Source organism: Protomyctophum parallelum (genome assembly GCF_964188405.1).
Source record: "Protomyctophum parallelum genome assembly, chromosome: 7".
Taxonomy (NCBI): domain Eukaryota; kingdom Metazoa; phylum Chordata; class Actinopteri; order Myctophiformes; family Myctophidae; genus Protomyctophum; species Protomyctophum parallelum.
The window spans coordinates 31,206,951-31,223,629 of NC_139705.1; the positions used below are offsets into that span (position 1 = coordinate 31,206,951).

At 42.4% G+C, this 16,679-nt stretch overlaps 1 protein-coding gene across 1 annotated transcript in view; it reads left to right on the plus strand.

Moving 5' to 3' along the window:
- Positions 1 to 16,679, plus strand: part of nphp4 (nephronophthisis 4) — a 332,049-nt gene that overhangs the window by 96,877 nt on the left and 218,493 nt on the right. Inside the window, 1 exon segment of the mRNA XM_083769763.1 lies at positions 15,084 to 15,301. Within this exon segment, the coding sequence (XP_083625889.1) occupies positions 15,084 to 15,301 (218 nt within the window).

A 16,679-nucleotide genomic window follows, 5' to 3' on the forward strand; every position in this document is an offset into this window, starting at 1 on the left:
GGGAATATTATCAGAATAATGTCAAATCTGTGAATACATTTCTTACCAAGATTTTTTTCACCAATGTGTTTGTAAAGGTGTCTACTAACATATCCCACATTGGTTTCTATTGAACCACCCATATATTTGTTGCTCCACTGTTGCAACAAATATAAACGGGACTTGGAAAAGGAGTCTTAAGGCTAAATCTGTCGACAATATTTTCTGATTAATTTAAGACTTTTAAAAACCTGCCGGAGTTGACGGGAGACGTGGGACACACATTTGATATGAGATATCTAATGGAAAATATAAATTAACTGTGTATATTGTTTGCTATGTTGTTGACAATCTACTTTCATTTAGTATGTATATAGTTTGAAATTGTGACCACTTGCTGGGGACAGGCTAAATACAGGCGTTTTGGGGTACAGTGCCTGCTTTTAACTAATTCAGATGGCATATGAAAACAATTATAATGAAATTAATGGCATAATAATACACAACTGTATTACATTTAACTTCGCAACTGCTTTTATTTTTATGAATTATTTTTTTTATTTTTAACATAAATAAGGCTCTTATGTGTGCGACATGTTTTTTCCACTTTTGTCCCTCGTCTCAAGAATGAGTGAGCTATACTCCCCAGTCTGGGAACCCATCGGCCAAAACAAGAACATTGTGTCTTTCTTGAGAGATTATCTTATACTCCCACATAAATATAACACAGGCACAGCCTGGGGGAGATGCGAGGATCAAATGCAGTCTTTATTTTATTTCATGACATAATGACAGATACATTGAATTGATGTACCCATGCATGCAAAACATAAACAAAACATAATCTCCTACCATAGTAGCCCTACAATGTAAACCACGAGCTACAACATAGTTGTTGTTTTTTTGTTTTTTTAAGCTTTCTAGCCTTTATTTAATATACAGTATTTTGACAGGAAATGGGGAGAGAGAGACACTCTCCCAACTTTCGTCGGGATCGGGATTCGAACCCTCGACACGCTGTCTTGCTGGCAATGCAGCCTTAGATGCCCCGAAACGACCCGTCCTCTGAGCTGGTAAAATAAGTCTCAACTCTACTCGGAGAACATTGGTCTCTAACCAAGACAAAATGCTGCACTGTGACGCGTCCAACTCTATTCACATACAGCACGGTTTAAGCCAAATCAGACATTACTTGCGGAGTCCGGACTTAAAGGTTTCATGACATTCATTTAAATGTATTTGTTTTATTTTATGTTTCATGACCTCAATTACACGCAAACAACATAAAACCAACATTCAGTGGATTTTCTGCTGGTGTGGGGTTTTCTCCCTCAACAGTGACATCTGTTAGCAAATTGTTATGTCTTGTGGACTGTTACATCACAGTCCACAGGGAAATCAGAGCACTTGTTTGAGTCTAATTATTCATAAACCCCCAGACCACAGAAAATCTACTGAATGTTCAAAGTTCATCTTTCTTGGTGCAATTGAGTTCAGAAAACCTTAAAAAAAGAAAAGAATCCTACTGAGCTGGAATGTTATGTTCATACGTTTAAAGTGTGTAAAACGTCACAATGCATGTCTGAAAGTGAAAGGATCCGCATGCAGGGATTCTACGTTCCTAGACTAGACTGCTGCTCTACTTCCAGTCACATTAAAAAGTCTTGCATTATTTCAGCATGAAAATATGCTATGTTTGGAAAAAGAGTTTGCTTTTGAATAAAGGAAGCAATTAATTTATATTTCTAATTTCACAGTTTCATTGGAACTCTATTTCAGTGAGAGCAAGTTCTTCGGATTAATACAAACTCACAGTCCTGAGTATATTCAGGTCCCTTAATGGACTGGATTTGTTTTGTTCTTTCAGCATACTCCCATTCCGTCGTTGCGGGAACCCTTTTTGGTGTTTGAAGCATTATGTCATACTTTAGCTATGGAAAAAATAGCAGATCTACAAGCTCATAGCCACGCTGCGAGCTTGTAGATCTGCTTTTTTGGAAAAAATCATGAAAATGTGGCGCAAATCTTTGAATATATATTTTCAGAGCAATTGTTTTTAACTCAAATCTTTGCTTCTCGGGGGTCTACTGGAACAACATGTTTTCAGATGGGCATCGGCGACCAATTACATATCATTTGTTTAGTCCTTCCTTGACATGATATAGTTTGAGAATCACGTAGAAACATAGGTTTAGAATCACTGACGTAGAAACATAGGTTTAGAATCACTGACGTAGAAACATAGGTTTAGAATCACTGACGTAGAAACATAGGTTTAGAATCACTGACGTAGAAACAGGTTTTTCAGAAAACTGTCAAACTGACATTTTGTAGAATCGACTTCAGGTCTAAATGTGTTAACCCATTCTGACCTGAGATCAGATTCATACGAGGTTTCCACTGGACACACACTGGTCTGATTAACCCATTCTGACCTGAGATCAGATTCTGAAAATGTCAGTCGTTCTTCGATTTTTCAAAAACGTCAGGACATTTCAAATGCTTCTTATCTTTTCCCTCTTTTTCTTTCTTTTTCTTTACAAAAAAAAAATAAATAGTCTAGTTAAAATCTTACAATATGCTGTGAAGCAATGCGTTGTGAACTTGTAGAACGGTGATTTTTATCCAATCATTGTACAATGAATTATACAGTTCTTACTGCCCCCCCCCCCCCCCTGCAGTGCTGACCCTCAGCTGGGGCCGTTAAATAGAGCTTGCATTCTTTCTTGAATGAATACAAAGGCATAACCTCCAGAAACCAATCTATCTCCCCTAAAAAATCCACCCTCATTTTCTTCAAACGCAGATCACACAATGAGCCCGCTGCCGCCTGCGTTCTATCTCTCTCCCCAGCTGCTATTATTTCTAAATTTGGTCTAAATGGCCTTCCTTTTCTTTTCTCGTCCGTTCCGTGTTATTCATCTGACAGCGGGTCCTTGTGAAACCATGGCTTTGTTGTCGACCAATATTTCATCTTCAGCCCCGGGTACCGCATTTTGGTGTTTTAAGCATTATGTTATACTTGAGCTTTTGAAATATAGCAGATCCACAAGCTCATAGCGCTGCACCGAGACTGCCGCGCTACGACCTGGTAGATCTGTTATCTTTGAAAAATCGTGAAAATGTGGTGCAGATCATTGAATATATATATTCTTTCGGAGCAGAACGTTTTTAACTCATATCTTTGCTTCTGGAGAGGTCCCTGGAACAACATGTTTTCAGATCGGCGGCCAATTTCATAATAATTTCTGGGGTCCTTGACATGAAATAGTTTGAGAACCACTAATATGAGGTTTTTCAGAAAAATGTCATGATTTAGAAGACATTTTTTGAATCGGCCTCAGGTCTAAACACCCCCCCAACCACCCCTCCCTCCCCCGGCCCACCCCGCGCGCCCTCCAAAGCTGCGTCGGTAAATTGAATTGAAGACATTCCCGGAGTGTTGGTGAAACTGACAATGATAACGCCGTTTGCAGGCTTCAGGTTAACTGATAATAATAAAAGGTGAAATGATAATCCACTGATTCAAAGCTAACCCCCCAACATCCCCAAACACACAAACACACACACACACACACACACACACACACACACACACACACACACACACATACATACAAAACATGCACGCACGCACACACGGCGCACACAGACACACACAGGCTAATCTTTCATTTGTGCATTCCACATCCCTGAGCTCTATTTCGGTGGAATTGTAATTCACATAAGCAGGAGGAACATGAAGGTATGAAGAGGAGGAACATGAAGGTATGAAGAGGAACAACATGAAGGTATGAAGAGGAACAACATGAAGGTATGAAGAGGAACAACATGAAGGTATGAAGAGGAACAACATGAAGTTATGAAGAGGAACAACATGAAGGTATGAAGAGGAACAACATGAAGGTATGAAGAGGAACAACATGAAGGTATGAAGAGGAACAACATGAAGGTATAAAGAGGAACAACATGAAGGTATGAAGAGGAACAACATGAAGGTATGAAGAGGAACAACATGAAGGTATGAAGAGGAACAACATGAAGGTATGAAGAGGAACAACATAAAGGTATGAAGAGGAACAACATGAAGGTATGAAGAGGAACAACATGAAGGTATGAAGAGGAACAACATGAAGGTATGAAGAGGAACAACATGAAGGTATGAAGAGGAACAACATGAAGGTATGAAGAGGAACAACATGAAGGTATGAAGAGGAACAACATGAAGGTATGAAGAAGAGGAACAACATGAAGGTATAAAGCCTTCCTCAGTGAGCAGGAGGAACATGAAGGTATAAAGCCTTCCTCAGTGAGCAGGAGGAACATGAAGGTATAAAACCTTCCTCAGTGAGCAGGAGGAACATGAAGGTATAAAGCCTTCCTCAGTGAGCAGGAGGAACATGAAGGTATAAAGCCTTCCTCAGTGAGCAGGAGGAACATGAAGGTATAAAACCTTCCTCAGTGAGCAGGAGGAACATGAAGGTATAAAGCCTTCCTCAGAAGGCTCTGCCAAGTCTTCTCTCTGTGCTGCTAGCCAGCTTTCACCTGAGGTATACCAACAGCTTCAAATCTAGAAGCATCCCTATGGCTCCTTTTGGTGTTTTTTTTAGACCCGTTTTATCACCTACTGCAATTTCAAATGTAAATAGTCATGTGCTTTAACCCATTAAGACCTGAGACCATGATTCTACAAAATGTCTTCGAAATCGTGACAGTTTTCTGAAAAACCCTATGTTTTTGTCAGTGGGCATAACAAACATGCCCACTGATATAGGAATAACAAACATCAACCTCAGACTGACTCCTGTTCTCTCGTATCTAGGCATAACAAACATCAACCACAGACCGACTCCTGTTCTCTCGTATCTAAGCATAACAAACATCAACCACAGACCGACTCCTGTTCTCTGGTATCTAGGCATAACAAACATCAACCACAGACCGACTCCTGTTCTCTCATATCTAAGCATAACAAACATCAACCACAGACCGACTCCTGTTCTCTCGTATCTAGGCATAACAAACATCAACCACAGAAACAAAACAAGTCTTCTCTACTGTAAAACTGCTGCTGCTTGATCAGACTTTTCAGAAACAATGTACCGTAAATGGAACCACCTGCCAGAATCTGCAAATTAGCTACGTTCTGACTTTCTATACCTCCTTTGCCTTTATTTGTAATGAGTTGAGCTCCATTTAGGCATGTTGTAAGCCGTTTGCGTGCGTGCATGCTTCCCTTCTTCTCTGGAGTCCTGCCTCAAAGCAGACCAGAGGTAGAAAACTGCTGTTCCCTGATGTAATCGCTAGGGACACATGCATCAGTAAGCCGGAATTGGGAATGGCAATGAAGGACCGGAAAGTCTGGCGTGGCATTGTGAAATCCATGATCTCGCCCGCGGTCGAAAAATGATGAGTGGGTGTGTGTGTGCGCGTGTGTGCGTGTGTGCTGGAGCTTTCTCTGGAGAACTTAATTGCACTCTTGTGAACTAAGATATCAAGTATAACGAAGCCTGACCGCCTAGCTTGGCCCTCCTCGCTGCAATTTCATGGCTAAAGCTTAAATCTGGAACTTTTATTTTAATTAATTTAATTTAATTTATTAATTTAACTAATATGTATGGTAGAGTATATTTACACGATATATAGTGACACAACTGTGTGCTTGGAGGTGTTCTCCCTACTCTGACATCTGTTGAGACACTGGAGTCGGGCCTACTGGTTGATTAGTACTACTTGATAATAATAATAATAACTTAGTAATAATTGAGTGCCCTCCTTGCAGTGTTTTATGTCACTGTATTTGCACATGCGTGAAGTTCGTCCTCTGCATTTTCCCATCCTATAATCAGTAGGAGCAGTGGGCGGGATGACGCTTGTGGACGACGTGTTGCAATTAGGGGTTCAGAGTCTTGCTCAGACAGTACAGGGACACAGTAGAGTACCAACTCCTTCCACCTAGTCCTGATGAACACATGCATGGTCAACGACTCAACGTGAACTTTATTATAATTTCTTGGTATCAGCTATTATTTTCATTGTATTGTACTGATGTCTATGTGTACTGTATTATGTTTTATTGTATTGTTCTGATGTACTGATGTCTATGCCGCTGCAACCCAATTTATCTTTGGGGACACTAAATAAACTTTGAACACTTCGACACATTGCTGGCCTGGCCTTGTAATGGAACCTGTGACAACCAGGGCCTCATGGCTCCCCTGGCAGAGCCAGGGAGAGCAGTACTGTAGGAGTTGTAGGATACCCAGAGGTTCAAAAACCAGGCAGCAGGACATGACCGTTATAGATTGCAGCTTTAAAGAACTGGAGGGCAACTATGGCACGACATTAAGCGGAAGCTTGTGTGTGTGCGAGCCGTGTGTGTGTGTGTGTGTGCGTGCATGTGTGTTTGCGTGAGTGCGTGCGTTCAGAACAGAACTATGGAGAGAGCTGCTGCTGCAGATCTTGGGCATGTGCCCCTGTTCGTTCAGATGGAGTCCTTTTTCTTTGACACAGGCCAATGGCGTATAATTTAACTTGTGGGGTTGGGGGGGGGGGGGGGTGTCATTGTTCCCTTTAAGCTTCTTAGCTGTAAAATATTCATATTTCAGACGTGGAAGGAAGGAATCTGTGATGGCAGCAGACAGCTGGAAAGATGGAGAGAAGAGGAGAGAGAGAGAGGGATAGAGAGGGAGAAAAGAAATGTATAGCGAGAACAAAAATGAAGCAAGACACATCATGCAGTCGCTGTCAGGCAGAAAGCATATGTAGCTCCATATGCAAGCTCATAACATGTCAATGTAGAATGATCGACTATTTTTTTCTATTTAATAAAATAATGACAAATGTTGATTTTCTTTTAAAAACATTCACCTATAGCTACATAATGACTTAATGTATAATGAATGACATTGATTAAAAGTACAATATTTGCCTCTGAGATGTAGTGGATCAGAAGTAGAAGTACTGGAAATTGGAAATACAAAGTACAAATACCTCAAAATTGTACTAAGTACGGTACTTAAGTTAATATGTACACTTTCCACCACTGCCGCTCCTCATTTAGAATCATCACAACATCTATCTCTCTTTCCCATCTTATTATCTCTCTCTCTCTCTCTCTCTCTCTCTCCCTCTCTGTCTCTCTCTCTGTCGCTCTCTCTCTCTCTCTCTCTCTCTCTCTCTCCCTCTCTGTCTCTCTCTCTGTCGCTCTCTCTCTCTCTCTCTCTCTCTCTCTCTCTCTCTCTCTCTCTCAATCACTTCATTATAGGCTTGTCTGACGAGAGACAATAAATGGTCTTCTCTCCCGGGCTGCATGCTGGCTGCCGCCGTCTCTGTGTGGCTCACTGTGATCCACAAAAGGCGATGGCTGACAGATTGGAGGCGAGGGGGAAAAAAACTAGACATAATCATAATTCTAATCTTTATATAGCTGAATGCTATTTTTGTGCGGCCATCTTGTCATACATAGTCGCAGTCACTTGGGCGAGAAGCTGTTGAATAGCTGCAAACATAATTGGAGTGACTTGCCAGCGATGTGATCTGCGTCACCTGTGCGTTGAGTGGCCTTTTCTAGGTCCTAGGCTCTATCAGAGCCATAGAGTAAGACAGAGTTACGCAAACTCTGTTCACTTCATAGGGCCAGTCCAATGGTGGCTCTTCAACATAGATTGAATGGGGACAACCAGAAGTATTGAATGGGGACAACCGGACGTTTACGAAATGCATTGGAGTCTATGGGCTCGCGCGAGTACATGAACCACGTGACCAGGCTGTTTTCTGCCCCTCAATATCGCAACTCTTCTATTAGATGGCTCTGGGCTCTATGCACACATACTTCCGGGCCACTCCCCTACTTCCTTCACAGGTGTTACAGATGATACTAATTAAGGCTTTGTTCCATTTTTGTGTACAGTGGTTCTCAAACGTTTTAATTTCAAGGACCCCCATAACTGAGTGTGTACAAATTGACTCTTACAGGTCAATTTGGTTCCATTTGTACCACTGACACAGAAACATGATTTTTTCAGAAAACTGTTAGAATTTAGAAGCCTTTAAAAAAAAATCAGCCTCAGGTTAGCCTAAATGGGTTAAAGTTCCTGTTATTGTACCTTTTTGGGGTCCTGCCTCCCCCTGGCCAGCCTGATGGGGGGAGGGGGGGGGGGAGGAACTGGTTGGAATAACGCGTTCCATCCACGCGCTACGTCCAACCGGGGAAACTCCCCTCTGTCAGGTGAAAGGAAGCGGCTTGGACTCCTCATGAATTGAAAGAAGCATGAAGTCAATCCGTTGCTCTCCCCAGGTTGGCAGAGGGAGTGTAGAGCCCAGGATTATATTAGATAATTGACACTGGGTGAAAAAAAATGGGTTACAAAATTGTGAGATAAAAAAAAATATATATAACCTGGCCGCCTTCCCACTGGCACTGAGGATAAACAAAACACTTGAAATAAGAGGAGGATTATATGTTTACTGTGCAGAGGAACCTGCGAGGCGGAGTGAGATGGGAAGGGACAGCAATCAGTGAAACACAGAGAGTTTGGGTTGTCAGAGAGACAGACTGGGATGAACGGGTGAACTTAAGGGATAATAATGGTTGTTATTTGGAGTGCAGTGCTGTGCAGATATAGTGAAAGAGAGAGTGTGGTGGTTCCATGATGAAGGCTTGCAGAAAGACAGAGAGAGAGAGAGAGAGAGACATAGATCTAGCTGAGAGCGAAATGTAAAAAAAACAACGAGAGCAGGAGAGAGCGACGGAGGACGTGGGCTGTGCAGTACACGGCCAGCTTCATGCTGCTGAATTAAAAGAAAACAACATGCAATTGATATGCTAATTAGAATGGGGAAGGTGTGGGTGGATGTTGAAATGGGTTTCAACAGTGTTTGTGTGTGTGTGTGTGTGTGTGTGTGTGTGTGTGTGTGTGTGTGTGTGTGTGTGTGAGAGAGACTGGCTGGCTGACTGGCTGGCTGGCTGACTGGCTGGCTGACTGACTGACTGACTGACTGACTGACTGACTTCCTTCCGCATAATGAGTACTTTCTACCTTTGATACTTTAAGTACATGTTGATTGGCCAGGCTAATTAAGCCAGACTCAAATCACACTGTCGTGTAAACAGCTGATTCGCATCTGCAGCCAGGCTACATTTTTACTCAAGTAAATTTTTAATTCTGGACTTTTACTTGTAACAGAGTGTCTCTACATTGCATAATTGATACGTTTCCTTAAGTAAAACAATCAAGTACTTTTTCCACTGCGAAGCCACTTGCACAGTAACACCCAGAGCGTTCATTTGGTTCCATTGTTACAATGTGCATTACAAGTGGAACAGCTCATACTGAGGTCTCACTGTGACAAGGACTCCTATTGATTCAGTTTGTGCAACACTTGTTTCTGATTCATTTTCCACATTTGCATATATTCATGTCGCCCACAAACAACTCATAATGACTGCTTTAAACTGAGCCAAGCATTTGCATTATTATTGGTCTAACTCTAAACGAAAAACACAAGTTTGGAGAAAACAACGGCTCCCTCGATGTTTGATTGGAGATGATTATTGGCTTATTAATTAATTAGGACTTTGCGTAACCACCACATTAACATGCTTGATTTAGATTATTATGGTAATATATATACAGCTTGAGGCCACGAGTAAACAACCGCAAGGGTGTTTTGTACATGGTGCCTTCACAGTCTGGGCAAGTGTAGCCTATTTTCCTTTTGTCCACAATAGACTCATTTTAGTTCCAGGTTTCCCGAACATGGTTAATTTTCCCATAGCTTTCGATTGATTGGCAGCAGATTTGAGCTGGAAAACACAGGTAAACCGAGGACTACAGCCTGTTCCAAAGAAGAAGACAGGACCCAAATCAACAGCCAAAACATTTCCTCTTGTAGAAGAAGCCCTGTACGAGGCTTACATTTTTAATTTGTCTTAAAATGCTTTGAGGGATGCGACGAATGCCCGTTTTGGATTCTGCAATAAAGTGTATTCACGCTTTCAAATCCAGTGCATTGTCGTAATATTACGTTTTCGATTGCTTTATCGATATAAGAAGGCCTTGCTGTTTTCCATTTTTATAGAATCGGCCCGGTTGCTAGGCTTGGTTGCTAGGGCCTCGTCCGCCCTGTTTTGGTGTTGATCAGACATCCGTGGTTCGGGACTCATTTCTGATTTTACGCGGCGTCGCAATTACAATATTGACGTTTCTGGAGAAAGATGGCCATTGCGCGCTTATTTGCTTCATGCCTTTGGGTTGGCGAGGAAACTTAAGTGCGTCATAGTAGGATTCTCCTGTATCTGCCGACACCCTGCAGCGATACCAGCAGTGGCCACACAGTGCCACTCAAAGTGTTCATATATATTTAATTCATTTTGTTCGTCAGTGTATTAACTGCTACTTCCTAAGGTTAATATGAGCATCAAAGCAAAAATGTTAATACTTTATATTAGCAAGTGCATTCCATAGGGCTGGACCACACATGGACATATATGCCATCATCAACTTGTGACAGGAGCAGTTCCTATTGAGTGAAAGATTCTTTATTTATGAAAGAAATAAAATACTTAAGGTGTTTTTATTTTTTTTATTTTAGTTGTAGAGGGCACGTATAATGTTTTAAGGCATATTTGTCTTATTAGCCAGGGATCCTTTTAACCTTGAAAGTCCCTTTTAAATTATTTCATTAACTTAACCAATTTAGGACGGGAACGCATCTGTGTCTTTAGTGTTTAACCACTTTAACCATTATTTTAAACTTTAGCTGTTGAAAAATAGCAGATCTACAAGCTCATAGCACGGCACCGAGTGCCGCACTACGAGCTTGTAGATCTGCAATGCACAGGTGCAGATTAATTTGAGCCAATCGAAATCAAGCATTCAACCAAGCCGTGTAATGTGACGTGTTGAACAGTGATACAGTCAGTTCTATTGTGTATATGTGACCAGTGCCAGTGGTTTAATATACAAGGGGGCCATGGTCATTTTTCAGTTCTTTGCATATTATGAAACTGCACACTGTAACCTTTCATATGATGTATTGTATACATTGTATACTCATTGAAATTGGGGGGGAAATGAAGAAGATATGACCATTTGAAACTTGTTGAATTGGAAACCTGAAAGTAAAGAATTTGCCCATCTAAGATTTCAGCAGTGATCTATGACTTTAGGGGGCGCTGTTTTCCCTTCATTCCTCCATTATTCAACCAGCAGTGTTGCCATGTCTGCTTATTATAATTAGTTGGCCTTGTTTCTAAAGAAAAATAATGCATAGGCCTACTGTACCAATTTTATAATAATTTATAACCTGTTACTAAAAATGTATTTGACAAAAATAAAGTGACGTTGATTATTTGGGCTTGTTTTTAAAGTGTAGTTGATTATGGAGAGTTGGTAACCAAGTGGACCCTTATTAGATCAGGCTTATGTAAATGTTCCAGTAATGTATGCCAGGGTCCAGGGACAAGATTTGTATTGTTGTAGATCGGCTATTTGTCTCCACCAGGCCGAAGGCATGGGGGGAGAGTATGTTTTGCACTCCGTCCGTCCGTCCGTGTGTCCGTGTGTGTGTCCGTGAGCAGCTAATCTCGGCCACCGTTAACCCGGTCGATGGCAAATTTTCCACACACACTCCCTGGATGCCAACGGTGAACCTCTGCCCTAAACTTTCCAGAACGGCCTGTTATAGCGCCACCAGGAGGCCGCTTTGTGCAAAACAAGTTTTTGCACAGTACACCTACAGATTTTGTCCAAACATCGCGCAAATTGGTACACAGTCTCTCTAGAGCCATTCAACGAAACCGGTCTTTCAGATTTCTCAGACTCCATCCTGATTGGTTAAGATTGGCTCCCAAAGTTCACAGGAGTGCTCAGTTTCAAACAAAATGCTGCAAATCATGAACACATCGCGTGATTTCCGTGAAATTGTGCACGCACATTCCCACTAGGCCGAGGACAAAATGCCACATGAACAATTTCAACTCAGCCTCAAGGTGGCGCTATAACTGGCCAAAAAGTGTTTTTACCTCTAACTGCACGGATCTGTGGATAATTTACTTTTGTTGCCCTTTTATCCAACCACCAGATGAAGACAAGCTGCAATGTCCTACATTCCTATCCTGGTGGAGACCTGTGCCCAGAAGGGCACTTTTTCTAGTTTATCTTATTTTGGGCTTGTTTTCATATACCGGGTTGCTTATTTCTCAGAACCTGGCAACCCCGCGATAGCTTTTTAGCTACGTTTAGCATTATATTGATATCAATCCTGTAGCTAAAACAAGTACATATCGCGCTATATTACATATCGATGTGATCTGCGTTATTATGACCTTAATTTTCATGGCAGGTACATTCCAAAGCAACTAATAATAGCCACGTTATGGTGACATAATGTTACAATGTTTACAATGTTTACATTGTCTTCTTCTTCTGCTATTGGAAACAGGAAGCCATTTCAGCATGTTCTATTGTTCTGATTCACCAGTGCCCCTTCTGGAACATTAGCTTTAGGCGGACCGAAAATAAACACACTTTTTACAAAATACGATGGTTAATACTTCTTTCTCTGCTATTTCTGTTAGCCAGTTAGTAAAAGACTAGTATTATCTTCAAAAACGATTGTGTACAAAAAAGCGGATTTTAGCGGAATTTGCATACTTTGAAAGGAAAGTTGATTTTCTGATTAGCATTGGTTAGCATTGCTTAACCCAATTGTTAAAACATTAGACATAGTGACTTGTTTAAGCAATTACAATGACTTAATGACACTAAAACGACTTTCTGATGGAATAAAAACATTCTTTAACATTCCAACTGTGTTAATGTGGCTAAAAACTAAAACCACCAAAAAAAAAGAAAGAATGTATTTCGTTCAATTGTGAAGTTATACTATTGCCGACTTGTGGTTGAAATCACTGGCACTGGTCACATATTATACACTCGATGGGGTTACGTCTGGCGTCACCAGTGGTGGAAAGTAACTTAGTACATTTACTTAAGTGCTGTACCCAAGTACAATTTTGAGGTAGTTTTACTTTACTTATTTCCATTTTCCAAAAGGCTGTACATACTGTATGACACTACTACTGTTTTGACCGGGGCGGAGGCGTGGCTTTCACTAGTTATGGAAGTGCTATTTTACTGTGGCTGGGTCGGGCTGGATGAGTTCGGGTTTGACATTATTGACTATTCGCCCATATCGGGTTACAACTTTGCAGCGCTCGACACGGCAATTCGCGGCCCTTATGGTCCGCTTGGTGTTGTCTCCCGTGGCTCAAGTTCGGTAGAGACGGCGTCCCTCCGTCATTGTCTAGATCGGGTTGGAACAACACATGGTAATACATCAAATACATCAAAATAGTCATCGATAATCAAAAGCAAGCTAATAACCTGTCTGTCTAACAGTAGATTACCTTTACAGAGAAGCTATGGGTATACTTTATAGAGTGCTACGTCTACATAAAATGCTAAATTATAAATCTAATAATATGGGAAATTATAAATCTAAATTACATACATTGAGCCTTTGAATATACTGTACCTGTAAGGTCGTCGACTGGTCGAGGCTAGGGCAAGTGCTACGGGCCAAGATGGAGTCTGAAGACGTGAGTTTTCAGACTACGGCGGAAGTCTGTGTGTCTTATAAGAATGGACCCGCAAGGGTCCATTTGGTTTGACTTGTACACCCTCCAAGTTAGATGAACCCACAGGAATGTGCATTATATTTTAGCAAAAGATCCACATGATGAGATGTACTAATCCTGCCTTGTTTGGCATACAACACATTCTCCAGTTTTCTATCGCACTATATAGCCTTTCCCCCCCTGGTGTTCCCACAGCCTTGACTTTGGTTTAGAACATTCTATTTATGATTTGTGGTGAAATAAATGTAATCCAGAAGCTGCATTGTCCATTTTGTAATCCTCCCCCTACACGGAGCGAGATAATAGTCGGAAGTGGATGTCTAGTGTTGCGTAATAAGGCCTTGCTAAAGCTGTGTCTTTTCACCTTTGGATGAGCCATAGAAAAAAGAAAATCTGCTCTGCTTGTCAAATATGTAGTTTTCTCTGCATTTCCAGAATGTTTTTCTCCCCCTTTTTTTCACGGCACACTAATGCTTTAGGCCACTGTGCATGTTAAGTGGGTGGTGGAACAAGCTAGTTTTGCACAATCTCAAAAGGATTAGCACTTGCTCTCTTTTGCACGATCGCTGCCGAACACGCACGGCTGAAACTCCTATGTTAACTGCGCCACTCTTTGCCGCGTTGCAGTGTGTAATGTTGCTGATGAAAGAGATTACAGGGCTTGAAAAGTTGGTCGATTCCTTTAGGAATAGATTGTATAGCCATTAAAGTGAGACGGTGCAGAAGACAGCCACACGCTTGGATCGTTTTCATGCACTCTCTAATACTTAGATAGGGAGGGTGGTGAAATTATGACAGGCAGTTGCGGCTGTCAAAAAACACTTTGTGTTTGAAATAGACACTCGTGCTTTCCAAGGTGTGATTTGGGTCCCTATAAGATGAATACAAAATGAACATCAACATCCTAATACTGTCCAATACTTAGATAGGGAGGGGGTGGGGGGGGTGAAATTATGACAGAGAGTTACTGCCGTCAAAATATGCCCCCCCCCCCCCCCCCCCAGTCAAAAAACACTTTGTGTTTGAAATAGACACTCGTGCTTTCTAAGGTGTGATTTGGGGCTAGTCACTCTGAATAATACAGTTGGGTCTAGGCAGTGGCGTGCACAGATAGACACTAGGGGGTGCAAGAGCACCCCCCTCTGGACAGCAATGTGCCCTTTTGCAGAAAAACAAAACAAAAAAACAAAAAGTTTTTTTTCCCGTTTTGTTTTTACAGTGTACAGTATGTGGACCATGGTGACATTGATCAATTCTTGATAAAAAAGCTTCTAATAAATTATTTAGGCCCCAAAATCTATAAATACATACACGGGCCGGTTCTACGCGCTGCACAAGGTACCTTTGTGCTTTTTCTCAAGTATACATTTTTGAGTATTTCTACATTCATGCAGCATCGATACTATTACCTAAGTAGAGCATGTTGAGGACGTTTTGTCTTCCACCCGTTGACTTTCAGAAGCAGCTGAGAGGACCAGAGGGAGCAGCAGCGCCACTGCAGAGGACGGTGGCCATCCAGGAGAGGAGGCTCCACGTGGGGGTGCACAACGGCTGGGGCTTCCTGGACAAGCCCCAGGTGGTGGTGCTGCATCCGCAGCAGGCCGCGGGGAGCAGGAGGACGCGGTACACGGGCAGCGTCTCCAGACACACCACCACCACCACCACCACCAAGGACAGGTGAGAACAGTCTCCACACACACCACCACCACCCCGACCAAGGACAGGTGAGAACAGTCTCCACACACAACACCACCACCATCATTTTAAACGCTCTCAAGAGTTAAAGATCTAATAATGGTCCATTTGGTTTCCAACAACCATGCATCATTTAGCTGGGGACCACCTGGAACGCTCTCAACGACCACTGGTGGTCCCTGGACCACTAGTGGAATGTCTGCTGAATTATAACCACAAGGGACAACTTGCATAGACCTGAAACAAACCTCCCAACCACTTGGACACCACTTCGTCAGACATCACATCGAATTTCTCACAAACAACTCCAAGGTCCTTTGAGAGAGAGGGGAAGGTAGTGCATACGGAATAGAGTAACGTGACACTGAGACTCCTAATCAACAAGGGGAAATAATGTCAGTTGTTATGCCCTTGGAGTTTTAAGGCTTTATAGCTTTGGTATATAATCTGCTGAATTGCACAAGCCATATTCTTTAGCTATCCCAGCTGCTGTTAAAATCCTTTCACACTCACACACATCCCACACACACATCCCTTACATAAGCTTACATTTATTTCACTCAATCATGCCCAACCTCAATACATTCTGCATACCCCTTAACACATTGACCTTGCTCCAAAAGCATGCACGCAGACACTCACACAGACATACACAGACAGACACACACACACACACACACACACACACACACACACACACACACACACACACACACACACACACACACACACACACACACACACACACACACACAGACATGCACCGACTGTTTCCATACAAACATCAGTTCTCATAAAGGAAGCATGGGTATTCCAGCGTATATTTTGCTGTCACAGCCAAACAAGCAGATGTTGCTGCCGCTGCCTTTCCCCCCTGGGATGATTATTATTATTATTTTCCCCCCAGAAACAGCATGATACCTGACAACCCCATCAAACTGCATATGCTCTCGCCGCAATGGTGGAGGTTTCCTTAGGCCAAGCCTCTGCCCGCCTAAGATCAGCAGTAAAATACAAAAGCGCGTGGCCGGGACAGATGGCGTCAGTGCACCCGTAGCATAGCCTGAGCTAACGTGTTAGGTTTCTGGTCTAGAGGGGCGGGTCGCGGCTCAGATTTGCGCACGCCCTGATTGGATCTCATCGATCTGTCCGTCACCCCCGGCCCCTCCTCTCCCCCTAGTGCAGCGCTACGTCACATCATTTGGAGCTACGCCCACCCGGAAGGGTTGACTCCCACTTTTAGACCAGAGCGGCCAATGCGTTCCTCCAGTCTTTCAATTTTTGCACCAACAAAAATGAAAGCCTGGTACCGAGGCTACCCGTAGCATGACAACAGGTCATTCATGATGACGAGGGCCTG